This window comes from Tiliqua scincoides, chromosome 4 (genome assembly GCF_035046505.1).
Source record: "Tiliqua scincoides isolate rTilSci1 chromosome 4, rTilSci1.hap2, whole genome shotgun sequence".
Classification (NCBI taxonomy): Eukaryota; Metazoa; Chordata; class Lepidosauria; order Squamata; family Scincidae; genus Tiliqua; species Tiliqua scincoides.
This window is the reverse complement of record NC_089824.1, coordinates 210147549-210172103: the sequence shown is the minus strand read 5'-3', so window position 1 is coordinate 210172103 and position 24555 is coordinate 210147549. Positions and strand designations below refer to the sequence as shown.

At 45.3% G+C, this 24555-nt stretch overlaps 1 protein-coding gene across 1 annotated transcript in view; it reads left to right on the top strand.

Annotated features, from left to right (window-relative positions):
• The window catches only part of BMP7 (bone morphogenetic protein 7), an 88406-nt gene that overhangs the window by 56884 nt on the left and 6967 nt on the right, over positions 1-24555 (top strand). The window contains exons 2-4 of the mRNA XM_066624095.1: positions 15689-15881; positions 21579-21727; positions 23955-24152. Coding sequence (XP_066480192.1) covers positions 15689-15881; positions 21579-21727; positions 23955-24152 — 540 coding nt within the window. The remainder of the gene's footprint in view (positions 1-15688; positions 15882-21578; positions 21728-23954; positions 24153-24555) is intronic.

The following is a 24555-nucleotide window of genomic DNA, read 5'->3' as shown; positions in this document are numbered from 1 at the left end:
TAGATAATTTTATCAATGAGGGGAGGGGGTGTTTCTGGGCAGGGGAGGATGGATGGTGAAGCAGGCATCCGCAGCATCCTAACCCCTGCCAGCATTACATGGGACTACTGGTTATGTGCTAGCTAAATAACTGGCGCAGATCCAAGTAGCCTCATTGAATAATCTGGGGTGCTACACGGGGTAAGGGAACAAATGTTTCCTTACCCTGAGGAGACTCCCACCTGTTGTAATCCAATGCTGGATACAGTGTTGGCCCGGAGCCTTTGCTGCACCAGCATTGATAGGATTGAGCTGCCTGTCAAGCAAGTGGCTGCTATTGTACTGCACACAGGCTGTTGAGGGGTGTGTGCTGTGGGCAGAGTACTTTGTTTTGCCTTTTAGAATCCACTTTCCTTTCACTTATCACTTAAGTCTCAGGAATTCAAGATCTTTGCTGTTGGTAGGGGAGGAGATTAAAGTTCCTTACAAATCTTTATGGCCTTTTTAGGGGAAGGAAAGAAGTTAGATACATTAAACCCATATTCCTGTTGATGTGGCCCCCCACTTTTTTTATTTTGCCACTTTATTTATTTATTTTTTTAAAAAAACACCTTAAATTCGAAAGAAGGAATTGTTGTGAGGTTTCAAGTCAAGTCCACAGTTAGCCCAGGGAGAGAAGGCTAAAAAGACAATACAGGTGCAGCCTATTTATCCATGGATTTTTTTTATCTGTGGATTTGTCTCAACACCAATGGGGTGGGGGAACCAAAAGTCACACACACCTTTACCTCCTTTGCCCTGTGCTGGTGTCTTGCTCCATTTCCAGGCAGCCCAAAACACTGCAAAAAGGCTCTGCCTTGCCCAGGCAAGGAAATAGCCCGGGAGCCCTGGAAGAGGTTCCCCTTGCAAAGGAACAGTAACACTCCTGGAGCCCCTGAGCCAGCAAAGAGGTTGAAGAGGGGAAGGGGGGACCAAAAATGTCTGTAGCCAGAACATGTGCAGCAAAGTGGAGCTCGCACGCTCTCTCTAACTCACTCACACAGGGGCAGGTGTGGTAGCAACAGAGGGGATTGCTTTAAAAAACCCAGGGAGTGTTTGCCAAATTCCCCCCCCCCATTGAGATGGTGCAGGCAATCACCAACACAATTCCCCCCCCCCCCCCATGGTGCAGGCTATCAGCGAAACAAGCAAGCCTTCCCACCAAGCAAAGCATGAGATATAGCTTACAATCCTCTCCACACTTTCCTGGGAGTAAGCCCCATTGACTACAATGGGGCTTACTTCTGAGTAGAAACGTATAGGGCTGGACTCTTAAAAGATCAGCATCCCAACTGTGAAAGAAGCTGGGCAGCTGGCAATGGGAGGGCTGAGTACGGAGGGGAGGGGATTGATAACAGCTGCCTTAGTTTCCTTCCATCTGGAAGTGTCAGGCTGCAGCATATTTGCGTAACTTGTGGAATTTAGCACAATGCGTTTTTGTTAATCGTGTAATGGAATGGAACTAATGTGGATAAATAGGTTCCACCTGTAGTTTTTTGATATGTAAGAGATTGTTGATTGCAAACTTCCTCATTCTGTTGCACTCTCAGTGTTTAGAATTCTGCAGATGCTTCAGCTGCATTTTTATTGCATTTATTGCAGTAAGGTAAAGTACAGTAAGGGAAGGCCTTGCAACAGGCTGTGTGCTCATCCCATGGGTGGAGGCCAGCATAGGATTGTGCTGTAATTTGGAAAGCAATCTAAACCATTTGGATTAATGGAAAGTGTTTCTGTTGACATTTTTTTAAATTATTTTTTGTGATCCAGAGCTTCAATACATTTGTGTGGCTAATTAGCTGATATTTCAAAATTATATTGTGATTCACTGTTTCTTGGACCCTTTCCAGGATTATCTAAGTTAAATGAATTGGGGTGATATCACAGCAGCATGGTCGTCCCCCAAACATGCACATGTTCATTAAAATGTGCCTGAGTGTATATGCACAGGTGCTCTATCTATACACATTCTAAGTATTATACATAGATTTGGGGGTAGAGTTTGCCACTGTAATGCCATCCATCTCCCATTTGCAAGAGGAAAGACCTAACCTTCACTTCCCTGCTTGTCAGGTTCCTGCTCAGGTTTGGGCAAGTGAGGGGGGGAGGGGCAGTTTTGCTTTTAGTTGGATAAGAGACACTTCTGCTTTTATGCATTCCACTTACAGCCCAATCCTAACTAACTTTCCAGTGCTGATGCAGCTGTACCTATGGGGCACATGCTGCATGTGGTGGTGATGGTGGACAGTCACAAGGACCTCTTCAAGGAAAGGGAACATTAGTTCCCCTTACCTCGAGGCTGCATGGCAGCTGCATCCGTGCTGGAAAGTTGGATAGGGTTGGGCTGTTAATCATGCAAGCAGGCACATGCCTAGTTTGATTCTAAGGAAGAACCCTGTGGTGGGTTAGGTAGCGTGGCTGAACAAAGGAGTTCTTTGAGTGCAAAGGTGTTTAGCCTGCCACACTGACCACCCCAAAAATGTCCTGTTCCTTAGTTGTCATCCCTGGGTGATGATGTCCCTCAGGGGGCCAGACAGATAGAGAGGCTGGGTCTAGGCTGGAGAGAGAACTGTGCCTCTCTGGCCTGCCTGAAGGAATCCAAAGGTGTGGGAACTGTTACTTCCCCTTCCTTTAGCCTGCTGCTGAAAGAGTCCCTTTTCTGTTGCCATTTTTCCCCAAAATGAAAACCCCAAAATCACCTGTGCGGATCTTGAACTTCATATCCAAGGATCAGTAGGCGACATGCATTCCTGACATTGGCTGTGCTTCTGGGGTAGAATTTTCATTGGCTGTGTTATAATGATTATCTGATTCCCTGCATGTGTTTCACTTTGGCCATCAGGGGTCATACCCCCAACTTCTCTACTGGTGGGCAATTCTGGTTTTGGTGCAGTAAGCAACAACCATGGGAATAATACTGGTACATGGTTCCCACATGTCATGTGGCACATGCATAACAAGGAACAATGCTTTTTGCAGTTCTCACTTCAGCTGCATTGTTGGCATGAGAAGTGAGAAAAATCTCCAGTTACCTCAGGCGCAGTTAAACTGGTTAGGTCACAGTGAACTTGATACATTACTCCTTGCTTATTATATTTAAATCAGTGATCTGAAGCAGACCGTGTACAATTGATGGCTTGCCCAAGATTTAGTGGAGAGATCTCGGTCACTAGGACATATGAAGAGCCTGGCTAGATCAGAGCCTGTTGCGCACCTTGGAAACTGCCTTAGGGCTCAATCCTATCCAACTTTCGTGCTGATGCAGCCACAATGCTGCCAAGGGAACAAATGTTCCTTTAACTTGAGGAGGCCTCCTTGATTGCCCCTCAACTGCAGGATGCAGTGCATACCCCATTGGCATGGCTGCACCAGCGATGGAAAGTTGGATAGGATTGGGCCCTCAGTCAGACCAGTATGAAGTCAGTGGTAGCAGGATATGGTAGAAATCTAGAGAATGAGTCTGTACCAGGTCTTTCTTGGTATAAGATACGTTTCGCTGGGTCTCTTTTCACTGCTGTGCTGCCTGACTCAGGACGCTGGGGAGGCAGGCATACTATGGTCATAGTGCTGGATCTCTTACCAAGCACATTTGAGAATGGTGTTATTTGGTTACTGGCAAACCATTGACTCAGCTGAAGCTTCTTGATGTTAAAATAATAAATAGTGCTTTCGAGTATTCAGAGTGCTTCACATGTAAAATCTTGTTATCATCCTTGTAATTATGTTAAGTGAGTATTATCATCATCATCACAGTATTGCAGTTGGGGGGCTGAGGCCAAGAGGGAGTGGCTTGCTCACGGCCATGTAGCAAGGTCATAGTAGAGGTGAGATTCAAGCTGGGAACTTCCTGGTTTTTTGCTTAGTCTCTTACAGAGCAATCTTATTTATGTTTATCCAGAAATAAGTCCCATTGTGTTTAGTGGAGCTTACTCTAAGGATTGCAGTATAGCAGTGGTTCTCAAACTCTGGGAGAGTTTGAGAGCCACTAAGTTCTTGCGTGGGCAGGAGGAGGGAGACAGCACGGGCGGGGGAAGGCAGCAGCGCGATCCCCAGGCTTGTGCCGCTCAGGGGGGCTGCAGGGGCTTAGGTACACGTACCCAAGTGCCTGCAGCCTCCCAGGGGTGCAGGGAGCCCGGCATGACCTTCAGCAGGGCTCCCCACAGCAGTGAAAGTAGATGTGGAGCAATCACGCTCCACTTCCGCTTTGGGTCGCGATCACTCCGCAACTACTTTCACTGCTGCGGGGAGCCCTGCTGCAGGTTGCACTGGGCTCCCCTGCAGCCCCCCTGAGCGGCGCGATCCTGGGGATTGCACCGTTGCCTCCAGGCTCCCCCGCCCCTTAAGGGGGCAGGGGCCAGGGCCCGCAGGCTGGGGCGTTGTGACGCCCCGGTTTGAAAAGCCGTGCACTCAACCAGGTGAAAATGTACTATGTACATTAGAAGCAATGAAACAGGCAGCATGCACATTAGCAGAATAATTGTGTATCCCAGACTGCAACCCTATGAGCAAGTATAACTATGAGATTACAATCATGCACACTGGCCTGGAAGTGAACCCCCTAGTGTAGTGTGGCTAACAAGTCAAAAATTAAGTGTGACTTAAAATTAAGAACATTTTAGTGAATTGTTCCGTTCATTCCAATGGGAAGGCAGGATATATAAACCATATAAACAAACACAGTAGGACTCACAGATATGTGAACAAATTAAGATTTTCCTAATTGCTCAGGTATTCCATTGGGAATCTGGTCTGTACAGGGCTGAAAAACTGACTGATAGGCTTTTCTGGGATTAGCAAACAGAGAATATGATTGTGCATACCATTTTATTTGATTTTATTTACCGTATTTGTACCCCACCTTTTCTCCTTATGGGGACCAGTGGCTTCTGGGTGGCGCAGCCTTTGTATATGGCAACCTTCAGCTCTTGGTGACAGGCAAGGTCACATGATCCAAAGACCACCAAGGGAAGGAGCTCTTCTTTACTCTCCAAGACTGACCCTGCCTTGCTACCTCAGCTCCAGTGAAATTCAAGTGGTTTTGGCACATGAAGCCTTAGGGAAAGTAGCCCATTGGGTTTTTTTTACTCATTCACAGAGGGGGCAGTGGCCTCTGCAGCCTATAGAATCTGCCCTGTCCTCGAGTCTTGGCTACCTGGATTTCCGCATGCCGTTTCACAAAGCACTATAGAACTTCCCATCCACCTATGTGGTCTTTGGCAGACAGGTGCTACAGCATGCGGTACAGGGGATGACAATGTAATTTCAGCTCTTAGGGGTGTGCTGCTTGAATATATCTCTCAAGCCAAGCCTGAGCCACCCTAGAACCACTGGAAAATGGGGAGATGTGACCTTAACTGTGAATTCCCTTTCTCAGTGATTTCAGGGTGGCTCAGTCTATCTGCCCTGGTCCAATCAAAGTGTTCAGATCTTGGGGCTGTTTGATTGGGAGACCTTACTGCTTTGACCTGATCTTTTCAGGTCTTTCCTGATCTGCTGACTGTTGCTGCAAGAGGGGCTCCAGATCCTCAGCTGAGTCTGGGGGATCAAAGGAGAGGCTCCCCCTTGGTGGTGTTCAGGTCTTGTGGCCTTGCCTTCTGCCAAGAGGAGGAGCTTTCTACATGCAATGACTGAGCCACGCTGGAACCACTGAGGATTATTCACAGGAAAGACCACATACCTGATTTTCTTCTCAATTCAAAAGCTAGGGCAAAGCAATAGGGCTTGAGGGCAGAGTTTCATTCTCCACTTGCATTTACAAGTCCCAAGTTGGATCCATGTTATTTCTTTAGCATAGTGTTTTTGTTTTTTTTAAACAACCTTAATTATACTATAGGATTTACTACAGTCACCTAACAGATGTTGATTGAGGGTCCGTTTTTCTCATAAATTAGTTCAGAAAGGATTTGTTACTTCTGGGTCAATAAATATGTCCAGGGAGCAAGGGGAACTAAAAGGGGGGGGGGGAACCCAATAAAACTTAGTTGTAATAGTCTTTTGTGATGCTTTATTTGGGCACATTTTCCATGTGCTGTTCTTCCACAAAGCTAAAGAGTTTGGAAAGTTAACTTCTGCATTCAAACAGCTTCTGACTTCTTTTTCGACCATGTTGAAACTTGCCTGATTACTCCCAAAGTCATTTCATTTTAAAATTTTTACAATAGTCTGACCTTTTCCTTGTGTCTCTTTTGTGGTTTTACATATCCACTTAGATCCTCATTATTGATAAATCAGTAGGATCTGACCTCAGTGATGCCTCAGTATACCTTTTTATTGTGTATCAGGGAAGTAACGATTAATGACAGATTCTTGATGGAAAACAGAATGCTGAGAATTATCCCTTTCTAGATTGGCTACATAGTCAAGTCTTCATCACGCTAGGTTCCTGCCATTTTTAATAATGGAATCCCATCTTGTTAAACCTTAGCAAGAGTCAGGCTCCAGGCTGTCAAGTTTTAATACTGTAAGATAGGGAATGGAACTGGCCAAGTTCATAAGAACATAAGAAGAGTCTTGCTGGGCCAAGCCAAAGATACATCTGGTCAAGCTTCCTGTGTATCTCACAGTGACTCACCAGATGCCTCAGTGAGCACACAAGGATGAAGACACATGCAACTTATTTAATTTTTATGCAATCTCCCAGTCTCCACTTTCCCTATCTCCCCCTTCCCTAACTCCCCGCGCCATCTAACAGGCCAACTGCTTCTCTAGCAGCTTTCTTGCTTCTATATTTGAAAAAAAGCTTTTATTCCCTTACTTTTACTCTTCAAAGTCTTTCTTTGTCTACTACAGTGGCTCTTAAACTTTGTAGCATCAGGACCCATCTAAAAATTTTTTTGCCAGCCACTCAAGGCCTCTGTGGCTTTAATGATGATTGGGCAGCAGTGCCCTCCCAGCAGGTTGTTTAACCCTTGATGCGCATAGCCTAACCTACCCTGCCAGTTTCATGAGTCACAAAAAATTGTTTGGTGATCCGCTGGTGGGCCATTGACCTACACTTTGAGAACCACTGGCCCTCTGTATTGTCTTTTTACATTTCTTTTGCCTGAGCCTGTGTTCCAAGGAAGCAGTTGAGGGTCAGGGAAACCAGAAGCAGGTGCATAGTTGAAACCAGGCAGCAGTTGAGTCCTTGATTAGCAATTGATGAGCAGAGAAAGCAGTTTAGGCAGGCAGTCTCCTTGCCCAAGGAACAAATGGCTGAGACTTTTCAGTTTTAGGGGGCCTGGTTGGTGAACAGGGATTGGGCCTGAGGTCAGCTGATTCAATACTTGTCTGAGCTGGTACTGCAGCCTAGATGAACCACAAAGAGCTCAGTCTGCCAGGTTTGTAGTGGGAGGAGAGTGCTGGTGATGCAGGAGGTGTCTGACTGCTGGGAGCCCTAATTTGGTAGCTCCACCTGGCAGTTTTGCAGACTTAATAAACAACTACAGCACTAGTTGTGACATGTTTGAAAATGGGCTTGACAAGAATAACAATTTGCTTGTGTTCTTGTAGTCCTAAGGAAGGTTTGTAAATAGCCACCTGCCTAGTCTTCTCTGGCAAAACTTTGCTTCTGGATGACTGCATAAGGAAACTTTTTGAAAATGGACATTTCTGCTTATAAACCACAAAAGACTAATACAGGAATGTGAAAAAACTGAGTCAAATAGAAGTGACAAGGGACAAGATTCTAGAGCAGGGGTGTCAAACATTTCATACCGAGGGCCAAAACAGCATTCATGGTGCCTGCTGAGGGCTGGAAGTGATGTCATTAGGCAGGAAATGATGTCATTACAGGTCATAACCAAAAATAAGAACTTCTCACTTAGGATCTCATTAGCTGCAAATGACAGAAGAGAAAATACACAAATCTTGATCATATTTCAAGATATGGGAGAGCCCAATTTTCATGTGGGCTGCCCTTATAGCAGTAACACCTCAGCAGCTGAGAGCCTGAGGGTCACATCCGGCCCCTGGGCCTTATGTTTGATACCCCTGTTCTAGAGTGTATTGACAGATTTACAGTTAACAATTTACTGGGTTCAGATGTCACCTAAGAGTTCTCGAAGATGTGAAATTGTCAGTCTTAAACAAAAATATATATCTTGTCCTTTAAATCATCCTCTGTTGCAGAGGAATAGAAGGTAGTGGAAATTACACTGATATTTGAAAAAAAAAAAAGGTTCCAGGAAATTACAGCCCAGCTAGTTTAACTTCTTTTCCAGATAAACCTCTGAAAAGCATAATTAAAGATAAAAAATATTAAGCATGTAGAAGAATAAGACTTCCTGAAAGATAGTTAGCATGGTTTCTGCAGAAGTCCTGCTTCACTAACCTTCTAGAGTTGATCCTGAGCAGAACTTTCAAAAAACTTTTGACTAAGTCTCTCCCAAAAGGTTCCTGAGTAAACTTAGCAATCAAGAAACAAGAGGATTGACCCTTTTATGGATTGGTAATAAAGAATAGAACTGGAAGCACAAAATGGGAATAAATTTGTCAGTTTTCACAGTGGAGGAAAGTGGGATCCCTCAAGGATCTGTATTGGGATAGATGCTTTTAAACTTTTTCATAAATGATTTAGAATTAGGGTTAAACAGTGAAGTGGCCATGTTTGCAAATAACACCAAGCTATTCAGTGGAAATTAAGTGTTCCAGAAGAACCTCTCCAAATTGGGTAAACAGTCAACCAAATGTCAAATGCAATTCAGTAGAATTAGGTTGATTTTGTTGATTTAGGTTCCAAAGTTGACCACCTCTCTATAATGACCACCTCCTTAAGTTGACCTAATTTTCACAGTATGGAAGACACTGCATATACAGGTGCAGCCTTTTTATCCATGAACTTTTTATCTGCAGATTTGTCTCAATGCCAATGGGGTGGGGGTACTGAAAGTCACAGACACCTTTGCCTCCTTTGCCCTGCACTGGCATCTCAATCCATTTCCAGGCAGCCCAAAACATTGCAAAAAGGCTCTGCCTTGCCAAGGCAGGGAAATAGCCCTGGAAGAGGTTCCCCTTGCAAGGAACGGTAACATTCCTGGAGCCCCTGAGCCAGCAAAGAGGCTGAAGAGGGGAAGGGGGGGAGGAAAACCTCTGTAGCCAGAACACGTGCAGCAATGTGGAGCTCACTCTCTCTCTCACTCACACACACACAGGGGCAGGTGTGGTAGCAACAGAGGGGATTGCTTTAAAAAACCCCGGGAGTGTTTGCTGAATTCTCCCCCCCATGGTGCAGGCAATCACCAACGCAAGCAACCCCCCCCCCCCCCACTGAGATGGTGCAGGCTGTCAGCGACACAAGCAAGCCTTCCCAGTAAGCAAAGCATGTGATTTAGCCTTCAATCCTCTCCACACTTTCCTGGGAGTAAGCCCCATTGACTGGAATGGGGCTTACTTCTGAGTAGAAACGCATAGGGCTGGACTCTTAAAAGCTCAGTGGGACAGCTGGCAACGGGGATGGCTCAGGAGGGGGAGGCAGGAAGGGGAGGAGAGGAGATTGCTTTAAAAAAAAACCCAGGGAGTGTTTGCCAAATTCATCCCCCCCAGGTGCTGCAGGCTCTCCTGCTCCAGCTGCAAGCCTTCCCAGCAAACAAAGCATTCGATTTAGCCTACAATCCTCTCCACACTTTCCCATTGTAGTCAATGGGGCTTACTTCTGAGTAGAAATGCATAGGTCTGAACTCTTAAAAACTCAGCGGGACAGCTGGCAATGGGGAGGGCTGAGTACAGAGGGGAGGAGATTGATAACAGCTGCCTTAGTTTCCTTCCATCCATGTCAGGCTGCACTGTATTTGCATAACTCTATGGAATTTAACACAACATGTTTTTTGTTAATCACGCTGAGTCACTGAAAGGAACTAACGTGGTGGATGAATAGGCTGCACCTGTACACTATGGGAGATCAACCTCTCTATATTGACCACCTCCGTAAATTGTATCTTGACCACTTCGACCATTGCACAGAGTATTAATTTACCCTTCAGTTGCCCACTGAAGGCGATACTGTGGGCCTGTGTTTTGTCTGGTTTGCCCCATCTTGAAAATTTTTTTTAAGCTTATGAATTTTCAGGGTTTTTTTTAAACACTGATTGTGGGCTGTTCATTTTTTGTCTCTTGATATAGATATAGATGATATAAATAGTAAGCATCACAAGCGGATCAATTCTCATTGATATTTGCAATAAAACTTTTAAAAAATCCAATCTAAATATTAACTTGGCCTTGCATTTGTTGTTCTGGGAGCTAAACATGATAATATTTAAATGCCTTTTTTGCAGTATGTTGACCACCTCCCTATGTTGACCAATTTCCTCCAGCCCCTTGGGTGGTCATCTTAAAGAGGTTCTACTGTATATGTAAAGCGATCTACATTGGGGCAAAAAAAAAAAAATCTCAACCTCACAGGTACATTGATGAGGTCTGAACTGTCGGTGATGAACCAGGAATGAATTATACCTTTTTCTTCCACTTGTGGGCTTCCCAGACATAAGTGGTTGGCCACTGTGAGAAACAAGATGTTGAACTAAGGTTCTTTGGTCTGATCCAGCACGGCTTTCTTACATTCTTAGCTTTATGGGAAAAAAACGTCTTTTGTTGTAGATCAGGGGTGCCCAAACTCCGGCCCAGGAGCCACTTGCAGCCCTCAAGGGCTCCCAATCTGGCCCGCGGGTAGCCCCCAGTCTCCAATGGGCCTCTAGCCCTCTGGAGACTTGCTGGAGCCCGTGCTAGCCCGATGCAACTGTTCTCAATGTGAGAGCAACTGTTTGACCTCTCTCATGAGCTGTGGGACGAGGGCTTCCTCCACTGCTTTCTGTTTCATATCTGTTATGCAGCAGAGGCAGTGAAGGAAAGGCTGGTCTTGCTTTGTATAGGGCCTTTTATAGGCCTTGAGCTATTGCAAGACCTTTATTCATTCATATAAGTTCCATCTCTAATATATTAATTTATGTAAATGTATGTAAGTTTATTCAAATTTGAAATGTAAGTTAATTCTTTTTTATTCCTGGCCCCTGACACAGTGTCAGAGAGATGATGTGGCCCTTCTGCCAAAAAGTTTGGACACCCCTGGTGTAGATAAAGAAACTTCTTTCTTTCTCCCTTGCAAGTGACCCTCTAATTTAATATAAATTGGCCCACTGCTTTGGGCTACAAGCAGGTTTTGTCAGCTGTGGTGTGCTTTTTGGTTGGTTGCTGGGATTAGTTGGGAGGAAACCGGTGAGGGCAGTTTACTTTTAATAAAAATGCGCTTCCACCTTATGCAGCATAGTTAATCCTCAAAGAGATTAATAAAGTTTCCCAGCCCAGCCCACGAAGTGGCTTTAGGAGATGAGAAAGCTGGCATGAGCTGGATAAGAAGCTTTCCTATGGACACATAAGGTGCAAACGGTACAGTTGATGGGGGGAACTTATATCTTCCTTTGGCAGAATGAGCTGGGCCACATGAAGAACATGGTGGGTGCGCATAGTGAACAATGTTCTCAGGCCCCAAATGTGCCTCCCCCTCAACTTAATTTGCATAGGTAGTGATTGTATGATTTTTAAAATGGTTGTTCTGGTGCACATACAAGATAACTTCCTTATACAGTACTTCCTCTTAATGTAATTTGTAGTAACTGTCTTCCCTGTCATGTGGGTTAAAATCCACACTTCCTCCATAAATATGCATGTAGAGGGTGGATTACATTGACCTTTGTTGCTGCTTAAGCAGACTGATTACTGTAAGGAGGTCACAACTTGTGTGATCCACTCTCAACCTGATTGTAGCAGGATTCTGCTAGGGCTCGACACAGCCCTGTCTCTTCCTGTCCCGGGGATGAGTGCAGGCATCATGATGGTCTATTAGGAGGAAATCTTATGAGGGAATCTGAACCCATCTTCCTTATCCCCAATCAGCCCTGCCTGTCTGCCCAGTGTTAGCTATTCATTCTCCAAGAAGCAGGGAAAGGACAAGTCTTTGAGCCGTCTGGTAATATTTCATGTTTCAGTGCTGCACCAGTGGTGAAACTGGATCATGCCTCTTTTGACTTTAATATCAGATATGTATTTTCCTTTCTCGGTGGCTGGGTCTAATCCGAATTATAAACCCACAGATCTGCTGTGTCCACATCTTGTTTCATCCAATTTTTTTGTGCTTTCTCCTATTTGAGTGCAACCCTTCTTTGTGACTTCAAACGATAACATTACACTCTAAAAGTATCCAGGTAATGGCACAGGGAATGGAGTCATTGCAGAGGATGCAGAGACACAACCCAACTGGCAACAGTGACACACAATCATATTCCATGCAGCCCTCACAGTTGCAATTGTGGTATTGTCTAGAGCAGGGCTTTTCAAACTGGGGCGCCGCGACGCTCCGGCCTATGAGCCCTGGCCTCTGCCCCTTAAGGGGCGGGGGCAGCCTGGAGGCAGGGAGGAGGCTTACCCAAGCCTCCTGCAGCCTCCCCAGGCTGCGGGGAGCCCGGCGCGACCTGCAGCAGGGCTCCCCACAGCAGTGAAAGTAAATGCAGAGCGGTCGTGCGCCACTTTCGCTCCACATTGCGCCGCTGCCTTCCCCCCACCCCCGCTGCCTCCCCCCCACCCACGCAAGTACTTAGTGGCTCTCAAACTCTCCCAGAGAGTTTGAGAACCACTGGTCTAGAGCAGGGGTGTCCAAAGTTTTTGGCAGGAGGGCCACATCATCTCTCTGACACTGTGTCAGGGGCCGGAGGAAAAAAGAATTAATTTACATTTAAAATTTGAATAAATTTACATAAATGAATTTATTAGAGATGGAACTGATATGAATGAATGAAGGTCTTGCAATAGCTCAAGGCCTATAAAAGGCCTTGCACAAAGCAAGGCTGGCCTTTCCTTTGCCGCTGCTACTGCATCACAGATGTGAAACAGCAAGCAGTGGAGGAAGCTCTCATCCCACAGCTCATGTGTGAGGTCAAACAGTCGCCCTCACACTGAAAGTAGTTGGGTCGGGCCAGTGCAGGCTCCAGAAAGTCTCCAGAGGGCCAGAGGCTCATTGGAGACTGGGGGCTCCCTGAGGGCCGCATTGAGAGGCCTTGAGGGCCGCATGTGGCCCCAGGGCCGGGGTTTGGGCACCCCTGGTCTAGAGTGAGAACTGTATTTTCCCAGTGACACAGCAGTGTGGTCAGAGTGTGAAAATGTGATCAAGCATAAGTCAAAGGAAGAACATCTGGATTTCCCCACAGCTAATGAGTAACAACTATACTAAGTGAAAAGTGTCTGTAAAGACACTTTTGCCTTTGATCTGATTTTGCACATCTATGTAGAGAAGGGGCACCTCTTGGCCATCTCATATCGCTGTGCATCTGACATGGTCAAATTGGAAGTTAATACTCCTCTACATTGTGTTATGCTGCTAACAGCCTCGTCATGTTATTTGTTTCTTGTTCCATTTTATTTTTTAGTTGCTGGCTGTCAGGGAGGAGGGTGCTTTTTGCAGTGGGAAGGCAGAATGGAAATATTTATAATTTTTTAAAAAATGTTTGTGTGCAAACTGATCTGCACCTTGGAAAGAAACGTCATTGCAAGAGAGAAAATCTGATATTTACTGTACTTGAGGGTACCACATGGAAGGCTCTTGGGAGTGGCCTAGGTGGAATTGTCTGTGAAACAATACATGGGAAACAAACTTTAAGGATTGTGTTTGTAATATATCTGAGATATATGTCTCATCTCTCTCTCTCTTTCTCACACACACACACTCACACACACAGAGACATACAAAATTATGCTTGAGACATACAAAATTATGTTTGAGACATACAAAATTATGCAGGGGATGGACAGAGTGGATAGGGAGATGCTCTTTACACTCTCACATAATACCAGAACCAGGGGACATCCACTAAAATTGAGTGTTGGGCGGGTTAGGACAGACAAAAGAAAATATTTCTTTACTCAGCGTGTGGTCGGTCTGTGGAACTCCTTGCCACTGGATGTGGTGCTGGCGTCTGGCCTAGACGCCTTTAAAAGGGGATTGGACAAGTTTCTGGAGGAAAAATCCATTCTGGGGTACAAGCCATGATGTGTATGCGCAACCTCCTGATTTTAGAAATGGGTTATGTCAGAATGCCAGATGCAAGGGAGGGCACCAGGATGAGGTCTCTTGTTATCTGGTGTGCTCCCTGGGGCATTTGGTGGGCCGCTGTGAGATACAGGAAGCTGGACTAGATGGGCCTATGGCCTGATCCAGTGGGGCTATTCTTATGTTCTTATGTTAGAGGTGTGTGCCACTTAATGACAGGGATGCATTCTCCAATCCCCGTTGTTATGTGATTCAGTTGAATATTCAGCCCAATCTATTGCCTTTGTTGCGTGAACAGACACTCCCTGCAAGAAACTACCTAGCTGTATATAGGCTACTGGAGATAGATTGCCTTATCTTTGCATTAAGGGCCTCTTTACTGTGTAAACTGATGCTCTGCTGCAAGCTATGGGAGTCCTGACTGCCTCATTAAGAGCCTCTTTGTTGTGCTTTGACCACCATCATATATGCGGTCTGTTGTTAGGGGGAAGGCTGTTAAGCTCCGGACGCCTATATATATATCCATCCTATGTAATATATCTCATATTTACATCCTATAGCACTTAGTCAATAGACTCATGTAACTCTTGAGAATCAAATCAAAGCAGCTTTTTCCATCTCAGTATTCTTTGCAGAAGATAAGTAGACAACCAAGGAACCAATTTCAGATGAATCAGGAGTATTGCTAAAAACCATAATGTGCCTTTCAGGATTACCACCACTTATTGATGACTCAAATACTATAGGACCATTGGGAACAATGGTATATGAGTTATGAAGTTCCTGAAGTTAGCTGTAGGATATCTGCTAATAGAAAGCAGTATTAAGCATGTCTGTGTTTTTGTCCTTTCCACTAGTTTCAGTTTATCTGCTAGCCTTCCACACAAGAGTGCTTTGCTAGTGACACATCAATAGCTCCTTGAGTTGATAACAAATGATTGAAAAGTACAGGTTTGTCCAAATCAGTTAGTAATTGTTACTCCCATGTGCCTGCAGCCAGGAATGAGCTGAATGAGGGCTGGCAAAGTGAAACGCATTCCAGGCAAGATGGAAATGCTGATGGTAGGTGGTTTATCCCAACCTTGGAGGTGGTGTTCAGCCTGGGTTTGATGAGGCTAGACTCCCCTTTAAGGATCGGGTTCACAGTCTGGGCATGTTGTTAGATCCAGCTGTGCGTAAACATGACAAGTGGCATCTGTGGCTGAAACTGCTTATCATCGACTCTGGTTGGTGCATTGTCTATATCCACCCTGAGAAAAGATTCTCCTGCCAATCATCCTCATCTTGGTAACCTGAAATGCTCAGCTGGTGAAGATTGGGGGGGGGGGGGAACCATTTTTGTTGTCATTCCCCACTTGTATGCATATGTATACAGGCACCATGAGTAGAGATCTCTCTTGCTACTGAAAAGATCTGGGTTGGTGGGGGGGAAGAATAGAATTTGCACGCTTCTTCTGACTTTTTCCTCTTCTACCATTTTGGCCACCAGACAGAAGACACAGCCAAGGGCTTGTGTCAATATTCTTCTGCCTACTGGCAGGGATATTCCCTGACAGTGAGGACAGTGTGCATGTGCAGTTCTTGGGAGGCAGTCATCCTGCCATAACTTTGCAGAGCATCTAAAGCATGAGTGCTCATAGGTTGCTCTTTCTTTTACAGTGGAGCACGACAGGGAGTTCTATCACCAGCGCAGCCATCATCGTGAGTTCCGGTTTGACCTCTCCAGAATCCCTGAGGGTGAAGCAGTGACTGCTGCTGAGTTTCGGATTTACAAAGATTATATCAGAGAGCGCTTTGATAATGAAACGTTCCAGATCAGTGTTTACCAAGTCCTTCAGGAGCACCCAGGGAGGTGAGTAACAGATGCCCATGCCTGCAGTCTGAGCTAGTGGGGGGGAAAGCAAGGGCTCGTGCAAGGGCTAATGCCAAATTCATTTCTTAGAGTCTGGAACAATTGTGTTTAGGTTTATTTCATGCATGTGTGTAGTTTGCTTAGTTTCTTACTGCTTGTGATTTCTGTCTGGACATGTGTGAACGGTCTTCACTGTAATATCCTTTTTATGAGATTGTAGTCTGTGGTGCTTGATCTATAATGGAAGAAGCCATGTTTCGAACTTCAGTGATTCCTTGAACTTCAATGATACCTTGAACTTTCAAATTTTCTGTTCCCTTGAAAATTCATGAGAAAGAAACATGAGTAGAGGTGTCATTCAGCCTTTTACTGCATTACTTTCTAGAGTAGACAACCTGGATACCAGCAGAGATCATTCATTCTCCATCAAATGGGTTGCTACCTCTTTAAAGGTCATTAGCCTTTACATAAGGCTGAGTTCAGGAAAAGGGTAGTGGAGAGGGAGGAGGACTGAATTCTTAATGGGTAGTGTGGTTAGGTTCCTACAGTGGAAGCGTTTATTTAATCAAATCAATCAATCAATCAATTAAATGAAAACTGAATTTTAATGCATCCATATCCCTGCCAGATTCTGCACTAAACTACACCTGTCACTGAAGATGTTCAGATCTTATTGAGGTCAAATAAAATATTTTTATTTTTAATACAAAAAATAATTTTTTATTATATATAATATAATAAATATAACCTTATTGCCAACAGCTGGTAGCCCCCTGTCGTTAAACAATACAATTACCATTTGTTCACAGTGTGAACAATCTGTAATGTCTGTATTTTGTTCAGAAATTCTTGGTTGATAAGGAAGTTTTCTTCCATAAAGACCTGGTGAGAACACTGTGTGCTGGTTCTTCAGACCCTTCAGAAACCTAGAAGAGCAAGGACCTTTAAGAAGAAACTTTTCATGACTCTAGTAAGGAAGTCACATTTTCTGAGAGCCTGTCAATATTAAACATGGTAGTAGTGGGGCTGACACTTGGACCACTTGCTATCACTGCTAGTGGGGAACCTGAGTAGCCTTCACTGGAACAAAAGATGTGATAGACCTGAGTTTACAGGAGAAATGTCTCAAAAGATCAGACCAAGTATTGGGCAAGTATTAGCAAAGTTCAGAGCAAGACAAGGAGGACTGACTGATATAGCTGGAAGTCAAGAGCAGTGAGATTCTTGGAGCAGGCAAAAAGCTTAGGCCAAGGACATGGTGTAACAGACCAGGCAGATGGGTGGCTCTGTTGCTCAGGTGAGGCTCAGTTGAACTCCATAGACAACAGCATTATATGATGACTGGCCAGACCGAACACATTTAGCTGCATGGTCGAAACTACAGCCTCCCATTCCATGAGCCTTGTTGAGGGCTCAAACCCGATGCCTCTGGATGACTCATCATGATAGGGCTCCAGCAGTGGATACTTAATGGTCTGATTAAAGCTCTGGTAACCCTGACATCTTTTCCATGCATGCAAAAGCTTTTTTTAACATTATAACTAGGTTGGCAGAATGGCTTCCTTTCTCTGTGACGAAACACAACTTCTATAGAATTGTCTGTTGGCTTGCTCTTTGGTGTTGACTCTGCTATTTTATGTTGACTTGTGTTATCAGTATGTATGACACTGGTGGCCCAATCCTGTAGGGGCCTTGCCCAACTGGAACTACTGTTCTGGTGGTGCAAGGTCCTTTCCGGCTGTCGCAAAAGGCAACATGCACTTTTATACAGCTGGCTGTCACCGCAGCGGCTGTGGTCCTGCACCAGTAGCCTATCCACATCTCCCAGAATGGTAAGTCAATGTGGGGGTAGCTGGGGAACAGAATGGGGATAGGAGGGGAGGAATGGGGTGGAAATTGGGGAAGAGAGGAGGGTAGACTCAGGTTGGGAAGGGTTGGCAGCAGCGCTGTCCATATCTCCATTCCCAGCCTTGTTCCACCTTCCCAGATCCATTTGGACTTGCAGCAGCTAAATCGCTAGTACAGGTCTGAGTAGATCCAGTGGGGCAGCAAGGGCTTACACCGGGCAGGAAATCAATCTAACCTTACCTGGAAGAGACCTCTGGGAATGCCTTTCCCTGCTGGATGGAAGCCACACTCCAGTGGCGAGGCTACATCAGTGGGAATTTCCATAGCATTGGGCTATGAATTATTAATAAATGACCCTCCATTTTTCTTACTGAAAAGAGATAGGACAAGTGATTTGTTATCGCTTGGAATGACTCCTGTGACTCAAAGTTCATGGATGCTTCTCTTCCAGCTCTGTTCTGTTTTGCAAGCCACTTGTTGGAGGCTAGAATAGGGAGCACTAATCCATTATGCTGCAGAATAACTTATTGGACACCAGAGCAGGAATGTTCCAAATGTGTGTGGGAAGAATGACTCCCTTTGATCTCTTTTTCCGAGGGTTTTCCCCTCCAGGCCTGCTGTTTGCACAGGATTGTAACTAACTGCAGGAAAGCAAATGCATTATACAATTTCCAGGGTGAGTCATGGCAGGCAATAGGATGCGTCATGCATTTGTGTGAGCATGGGAACTTTTTTTTAAAGGCTGACTCCTTCTGAATAAGGTCAATAATAAAAATTGGCACTTTTAAGAAGTGGTTACTTTTCTTTCCCCCCATTAAAAAAACTTTCATGAGTAGTGGTTTGTGGGTGAAGGAGATGGTTGAGTCAAACAGCGAAGACAGCATGAAAGCCTTTCACCTCTGGAAATCCCACATCAGATGGCAGTAAGTGAGTCCGAGAGCCATTACTTTTTCATCCTCATTTCCTGTGGAAGTGGCTCAGTCATATTCTGGTTACAGCTTAAAGCCCTAGGATAAGATTCAGTTTCAAGAACCTGGCTAGTAAGCTGTGTGGTCTTCTTTCTAAAGACCAATAGAAAAGCCTTGAAGCTTTGTTTCTCTCACAAGGGGGGAAAGGATAGTCTAGTACATGTATGTCAAACCCATTTCATATGGTGGACCAAATACCATTCATGGCACCTGCTGAGGGCCTGTCTACAGGTAGTTTATTTTCTGCAGAATCAGCTCATGCATAGATTAACATTGTGATGGTGCTGGTTAGAGTTGGACTAGGATGAGAGAGACCTCTGCTTAAATCTCCACTCAGCCATGAGGTTGAGGGTGACTTTGGGCCAGTCACTGACTCTTACCTATAGCATATGGTGGTATGTTAAGGGGTGATAGTTGAACTACATATACCACCCTTAGCTCCTTGGATGGAAAGGTGGGACAAATATTCAACTGAAAAATCTGTTGAGCAATAAAGCAGGAAAATAATTTTGTCCTCATAAAGATAACAGGTCAGCAAAGTAGTGACATGGTCTTCTGAGTGACAGGACCATTGCGACCTGGACAACTTTGTCCCAATCAAATGCAACCCAGTCAAATCAAAATGTCAAATGCAACCCATTTCAAATCAAAATGTCAAATGCAACCCAGTCAAATGCAACCCAGTCAAATCAAAAGTCCAACCCAGTGTTGAACGTTTGTGTCGGTTCTTTTTGTGTCCCGGACATTTGTATCCCAATATATGTATACCAGGGGCCCTCATTATCCACACGGATATGGATATAACATATATGGTAAAAACTGCAGGTTTAAATACCCACAAGTCTTTCTATGTGGATATGGAAGACTTGTGGGTATTGAAATCTGCAGTTTTTGAGACCCACCCCCACCCCCAACTGGAACCGGGCTGTGGTCAGACCTGGAGGATTTCTGAGGCCTGCAGAGGCCATGCACGACTGCCCACAGCCACCATAGGCCTCGGAATGCCAGAAAAAGAGGGAAAAAAGTCACTTCCAGATTTACAATGAAACCAGAAGTAGCTTTGATTGAGTGATTGCATTTTTTAGCATTCTGAGGCCCGCAGTGGCCATGGACAGTTGTGCGTGGCCTCTGCAACCTCAGAAAACCCTCCAGGCTAACCAGAGATGTGCACAGAAGAACCACACGGCATATGCTGCATCCAGCACTGGAACTAAGAAGGCTGGGGTCTCCTTGGGTTAAGGCTGAGGTATTCAATCTGTGCGCCCCGGCTCCCTAGTGAGGCGTGGCTGGCCTCCAGGGGCGTCGCCAGGCATCTCGGGGAGAGAGGCTGCTCTGCTCTGCTCAGCTCCATGTGCTGGGAGGGCATGTGAAACATGGTGGGGGGAGGTGGGAGAGAAGGCTGGCTAGGCAGGCAGGCAGAGGTGCCGCATCTCATCACGGAGCTTTCTCCATGTGCAACCTTGCCCCAAGGACTACATTTCCCAGTGTGCCCCTCGCTCTGGGCATCCTGGGATTGGTCAAGGCCGGAGGAGTGAAGACTGTGGAGGTGCTGCATCTCATCAGCACAGGGCACGCTCCTGGCAGGCTTCAAAGCGGGAGGGAAGAGTAAGCCCTCCACTTGGGGAGCCCAGCCTGCTCTTCATGTCCAAATGCTCCAGCCTGCATCCCTCCGTCTTGCCTGGGGGAACAGGGGTGGCATCTGCATGTTGGGTGTGTGAGCAGCCCCCATCTACTTTGGGGTGAATTGTAATCTTGCTGGGTGTGGCTGCAATCCTTTCCACACTTTCCTGGGAGTAAGCCCCAAACAGTCTCTGGGTCTCAGTTTGCAATTAGCAGATACACACAAAACAAAGTCTTCCCCTCTCCCAGCAAATTCATCACTTCCCCCCTCCCTTTCCAAAACCCTCCAGGTGTGCTGCTGACAAACTCAGGACACAATCCTAACCAGGTCTACTCAGAAGTAAGTCCTATTGTGTTCAGTGGGGCTTACTCTCAGGTAAGTGTGGTTAGGATTACAGCCTCAGAGTGCTGGCAGCTTTGTTCCTAGTGTATAATTATAGCACCTTTATCCCCATTTTGGGGATAACTGAGGTGAGGTGTTGTAATGGGGAGCTGTGGCCAATGGCTACAAGGATCAGGGGAGGTGCGAGCCAGAAAAGTTCGAGAACCACTGGGTTAAGGGAACATTTGTTCCCATACTCCATGTTGTGCTCCAGCCTGCCCAATGGGGCTACTTGGATTTGCTAAAAGCAAAATCACTGGCACAATTACGAGAAGCCCTATGTAGTGCTTCCAGGCCCAGGCAGGAGGTTAGAATATGGTGCTGATCCCCCTTCTGGGCCTGATCCACCCCTGTTTTTCTCTCTCACGCCCCATTACACCCCCTTCCTGCCTATATTTCACCCTGCCTCCACACCAGTGCTAAACTAATCAGTGCTGGCGGCCTTTGGTGTGGATTCGGGGATGGTGCAGCACTGTCAGCACTGCCTACTCCTGAGTCCTCACAAACGCGCTTTCCCCCCCCCAATCAAGTATCATGGATCAGCAAGGTTTTTTGACTCTAATAATGGTAATAAGAAGCACTCCCTCCCCGATTAGGATGTAAGAATTCCTTATTTGTAGCAGCATTTGTATTTGCTCATACAAGTCATCCTAGTGTCTGGCTTATGGGATGTAGTAGGCAGTTGGCTCCCAGACTCACTGTCTTGCCCCTGGCTGCGACTGGCGAACCTCAGAGTAAAAAACAAGGAGATCCCAGGTAATCTACCAATGCCTGTCTTTGAAGCATCAGTTTGCATTTCAGAGGCAGTTCTTTAATTTTCTATGAAAATTTTGAGAGCTCTTCTCCTTACCTCCTTTTTATTTTTTAATCTCTCTCTAGGGATTCGGATTTGTTCTTGCTCGACACTCGAACAATTTGGGCTGCAGAAGAAGGTTGGCTGGCGTTTGATATCACAGCAACGAGTAACCACTGGGTAGTAAATCCACAGCATAATCTTGGCTTGCAGTTATCAGTGGAGAGCGTAGATGGTAAGCTTCCAAAAATGGCAGCATCAGCAAATATCCATGTCAGCCCTCCATGTGGGTGGGTGGGGGGCAATAATGTAATTACCTGAAACTGACTGTCCTCTTCTGTAAGATTAGAGGGAATAAATCAGAAGACTAAGGAAGGGTCACTGGAGGGTGGTAGTGTCAGCCAGGGAGATGACTTTGGCACAGTCCTTGGTATCCATCCCAGTTGCCCCCATGGAGACCTGGGTCAACTTAGTCAGGGTTGTTTTTGAAGTGTTGTTTGAAATGATTTGAAAGAGATGAGTTCATATTTAATAGCAAGTTCTGTTCCTTTGTAATAATGCCAGCTGGACCAAGTAATGATAGCAAGGAAAAGGGAATTTTTTTAAAAAAATTATTTGTTTACTCTTAGAAAGTTTGGATAAAGTGAAGCAATGAAGAGAGAGGCTGTAGTAATTCATTAGCCTCAGGCACTCTGTTATCTTCTAAGCCCACTAATGCTTTCTTCCCTGGCAGTATATTGGAGCAAGGGCTGACTGTAGGGAGTTTACTCAGTTTTGTGTGTATTGCTTCACATCCTGCTTGTCTCATTACAGGGGAGAGTAAAGAAAAGTTAGTCTGCAGCCCAAATCGCTGCACATTTACTTGGAAGTAAGTCCCATTGAGTGTTCTGGGATTCAATGAAGCTTACTCTTAAGTAACTGTATGTAGGAATATATGCTTAAAGACTGAAGGCAGCCATTTGAGAGCAGGGTTCCTTCTTTCCATTTGAAATGAAGGCTGTAAGCATCATTTGTTTAGTCTTGAGTAACCAAAATGTTATAAGCATAGTCACACTCTTCCTTTTCCCCCCTCTGTGGAGAAATACCAGCTTGATCAGTGATGTGAGAGGAAAGGTTAAACCTTTCCTCCCTTCAGTGATGAGACCCCATTCTAAATCTTGTGCCCTCACAGCTTCGTGAGGTCCTGCTGTCTTTGTCTAATGGTGCTTTAAATATGGTATCCCACTTAGGGCTCAATCCTATCCAACTTTCCAGCACCGGTGCCGCCGCAATGCAGCCCCAAGATAAGGGAACAAATGTTCCCATATGTTGAGGAGGCCTCTGAGACTGCCTCCCCATCACAAGATTGGCATGGCTGCACCGGCTCTGGAAAACTGGATAGGATTTGGCCCTTAGTGAGCTACTGTGACCTTCCTTGGGCACAGAAGGGAACAAGGGCGTGCCATTTCTTCTTCTTCTTCTTCTTCTGCTTTTCAACTGAAAGTTCAGAAAGCGGTTTACAGAGAAAAATCAAATGACTAATGGCTCCCTGTCTCAAAAGGGCTCACAATATAAAAAGATACAAAAGAACACCAGCAGACAGCCACTAGAAAAGACACTGCTGGGGTGAGGTGGGCCAGTTACTCTCCCCCTGCTAAAAAGAGGAGCACCCACTTGAAAAAATGCCTCTTACCCAGTTAGCAGGGATATACTATACTCTGTCCTACTTTTACTTAGTAGTTCATAGAACAGTATTGGTAGCCTGCTGCCCTTCAGGCTTTTTCCCATACCAGGTCCTCATTCCTGCTGCCGCTCCAACATGCAGATCAAGCAACTACCCCAGAGACCCTGGTTTAGTGAGCAAATCCAGGTATAGGTTGGGGTATGTCACAACCCTGACTGAATTGATTACACCATTCCCAGGTTCGGTTTGTGGCTATTGGCAGTGAAAGATGGCATCAATAAGCAAGATCTCCCAGAAGACTGAAGCCATTGCAAACCGTCAAATGCAATCAATTTGGAACTACATCAATCTTTTTTTAAGACACGGCATTTTTATTTTGAGCTATTAACCTTCCAATGAGAATTTAGTGATCCTCTGGGCTTGGTTTTATGATTCTTTTTTACAGGATCACATCAAATTATAGATTGGTGAACTCAAAGAAACCCCTCTAAAGAATGCAAGGAAATCTAATATTAAAGCTGACCTAGCATGGCGTAACTTTCAGCGGAAGCATTTGCTTCAGCAGTAACCCACCAAGAAGTAAAATTAAATTTGCTGGGTTGAGCCATTCTTGCAAGGAAAAGTCCATTAATTTCAAGGCCTTGCTTCTCAGTTATCTTTGTACATATATGGGAATTCTGCATGTTAGTTACAGACCAGTCTGTCTTCCTCTGGCTATTCCTGGTGCTCATGGAAAGTAGATAAAATTCCTTTTTGGAACTGACATGGTTTTTCTCTTCTCCACCCCCCTCCCGCCCAGGACAAAGCATCAATCCCAAGTTAGCTGGTCTTATTGGAAGGCATGGTCCACAGAACAAGCAGCCTTTCACTGTAGCCTTCTTCAAAGCTACGGAGGTGCATCTCCGTAGCATCCGTTCAGCAGGAGGTAAACAGCGAAGTCAGAACCGCTCTAAAACGCCAAAGAACCAAGAAGCCTTCCGGGTGTCAAATCTTGGAGGTAAGTAAATGTAATGTGTGTGATTGTCTGTAAAAGTAACATGGGATATCCAGGAATTACATCAAAAATAGAACAGTGTTTTCTTTGCCATCCATGCAGTAGCGGCAGCAAAGAAAAGGCCAGCCTTGCTTTATGCAAGGCCTTTTATAGGCCTTGAGCTATTGCAAGACCTTCATTCATTCATATAAGTTCCCCCTCTAGTATATTAATTTATGTAAACTTATGTAAATTTATTCAAATTTTAAATGTAAATTAATTCTTTTCCCCCGGCCCCCAACACAGTGTCAGAGAGATGATGTGGCCCTCCTGCTGAAAACTTTGGACACCCCTGTCTTAGGCCAATGTCCTTCCCAGCCCTGTCACCTTAGAGCAGTGGACTCTGAACACAAGACTGCTGGGCACT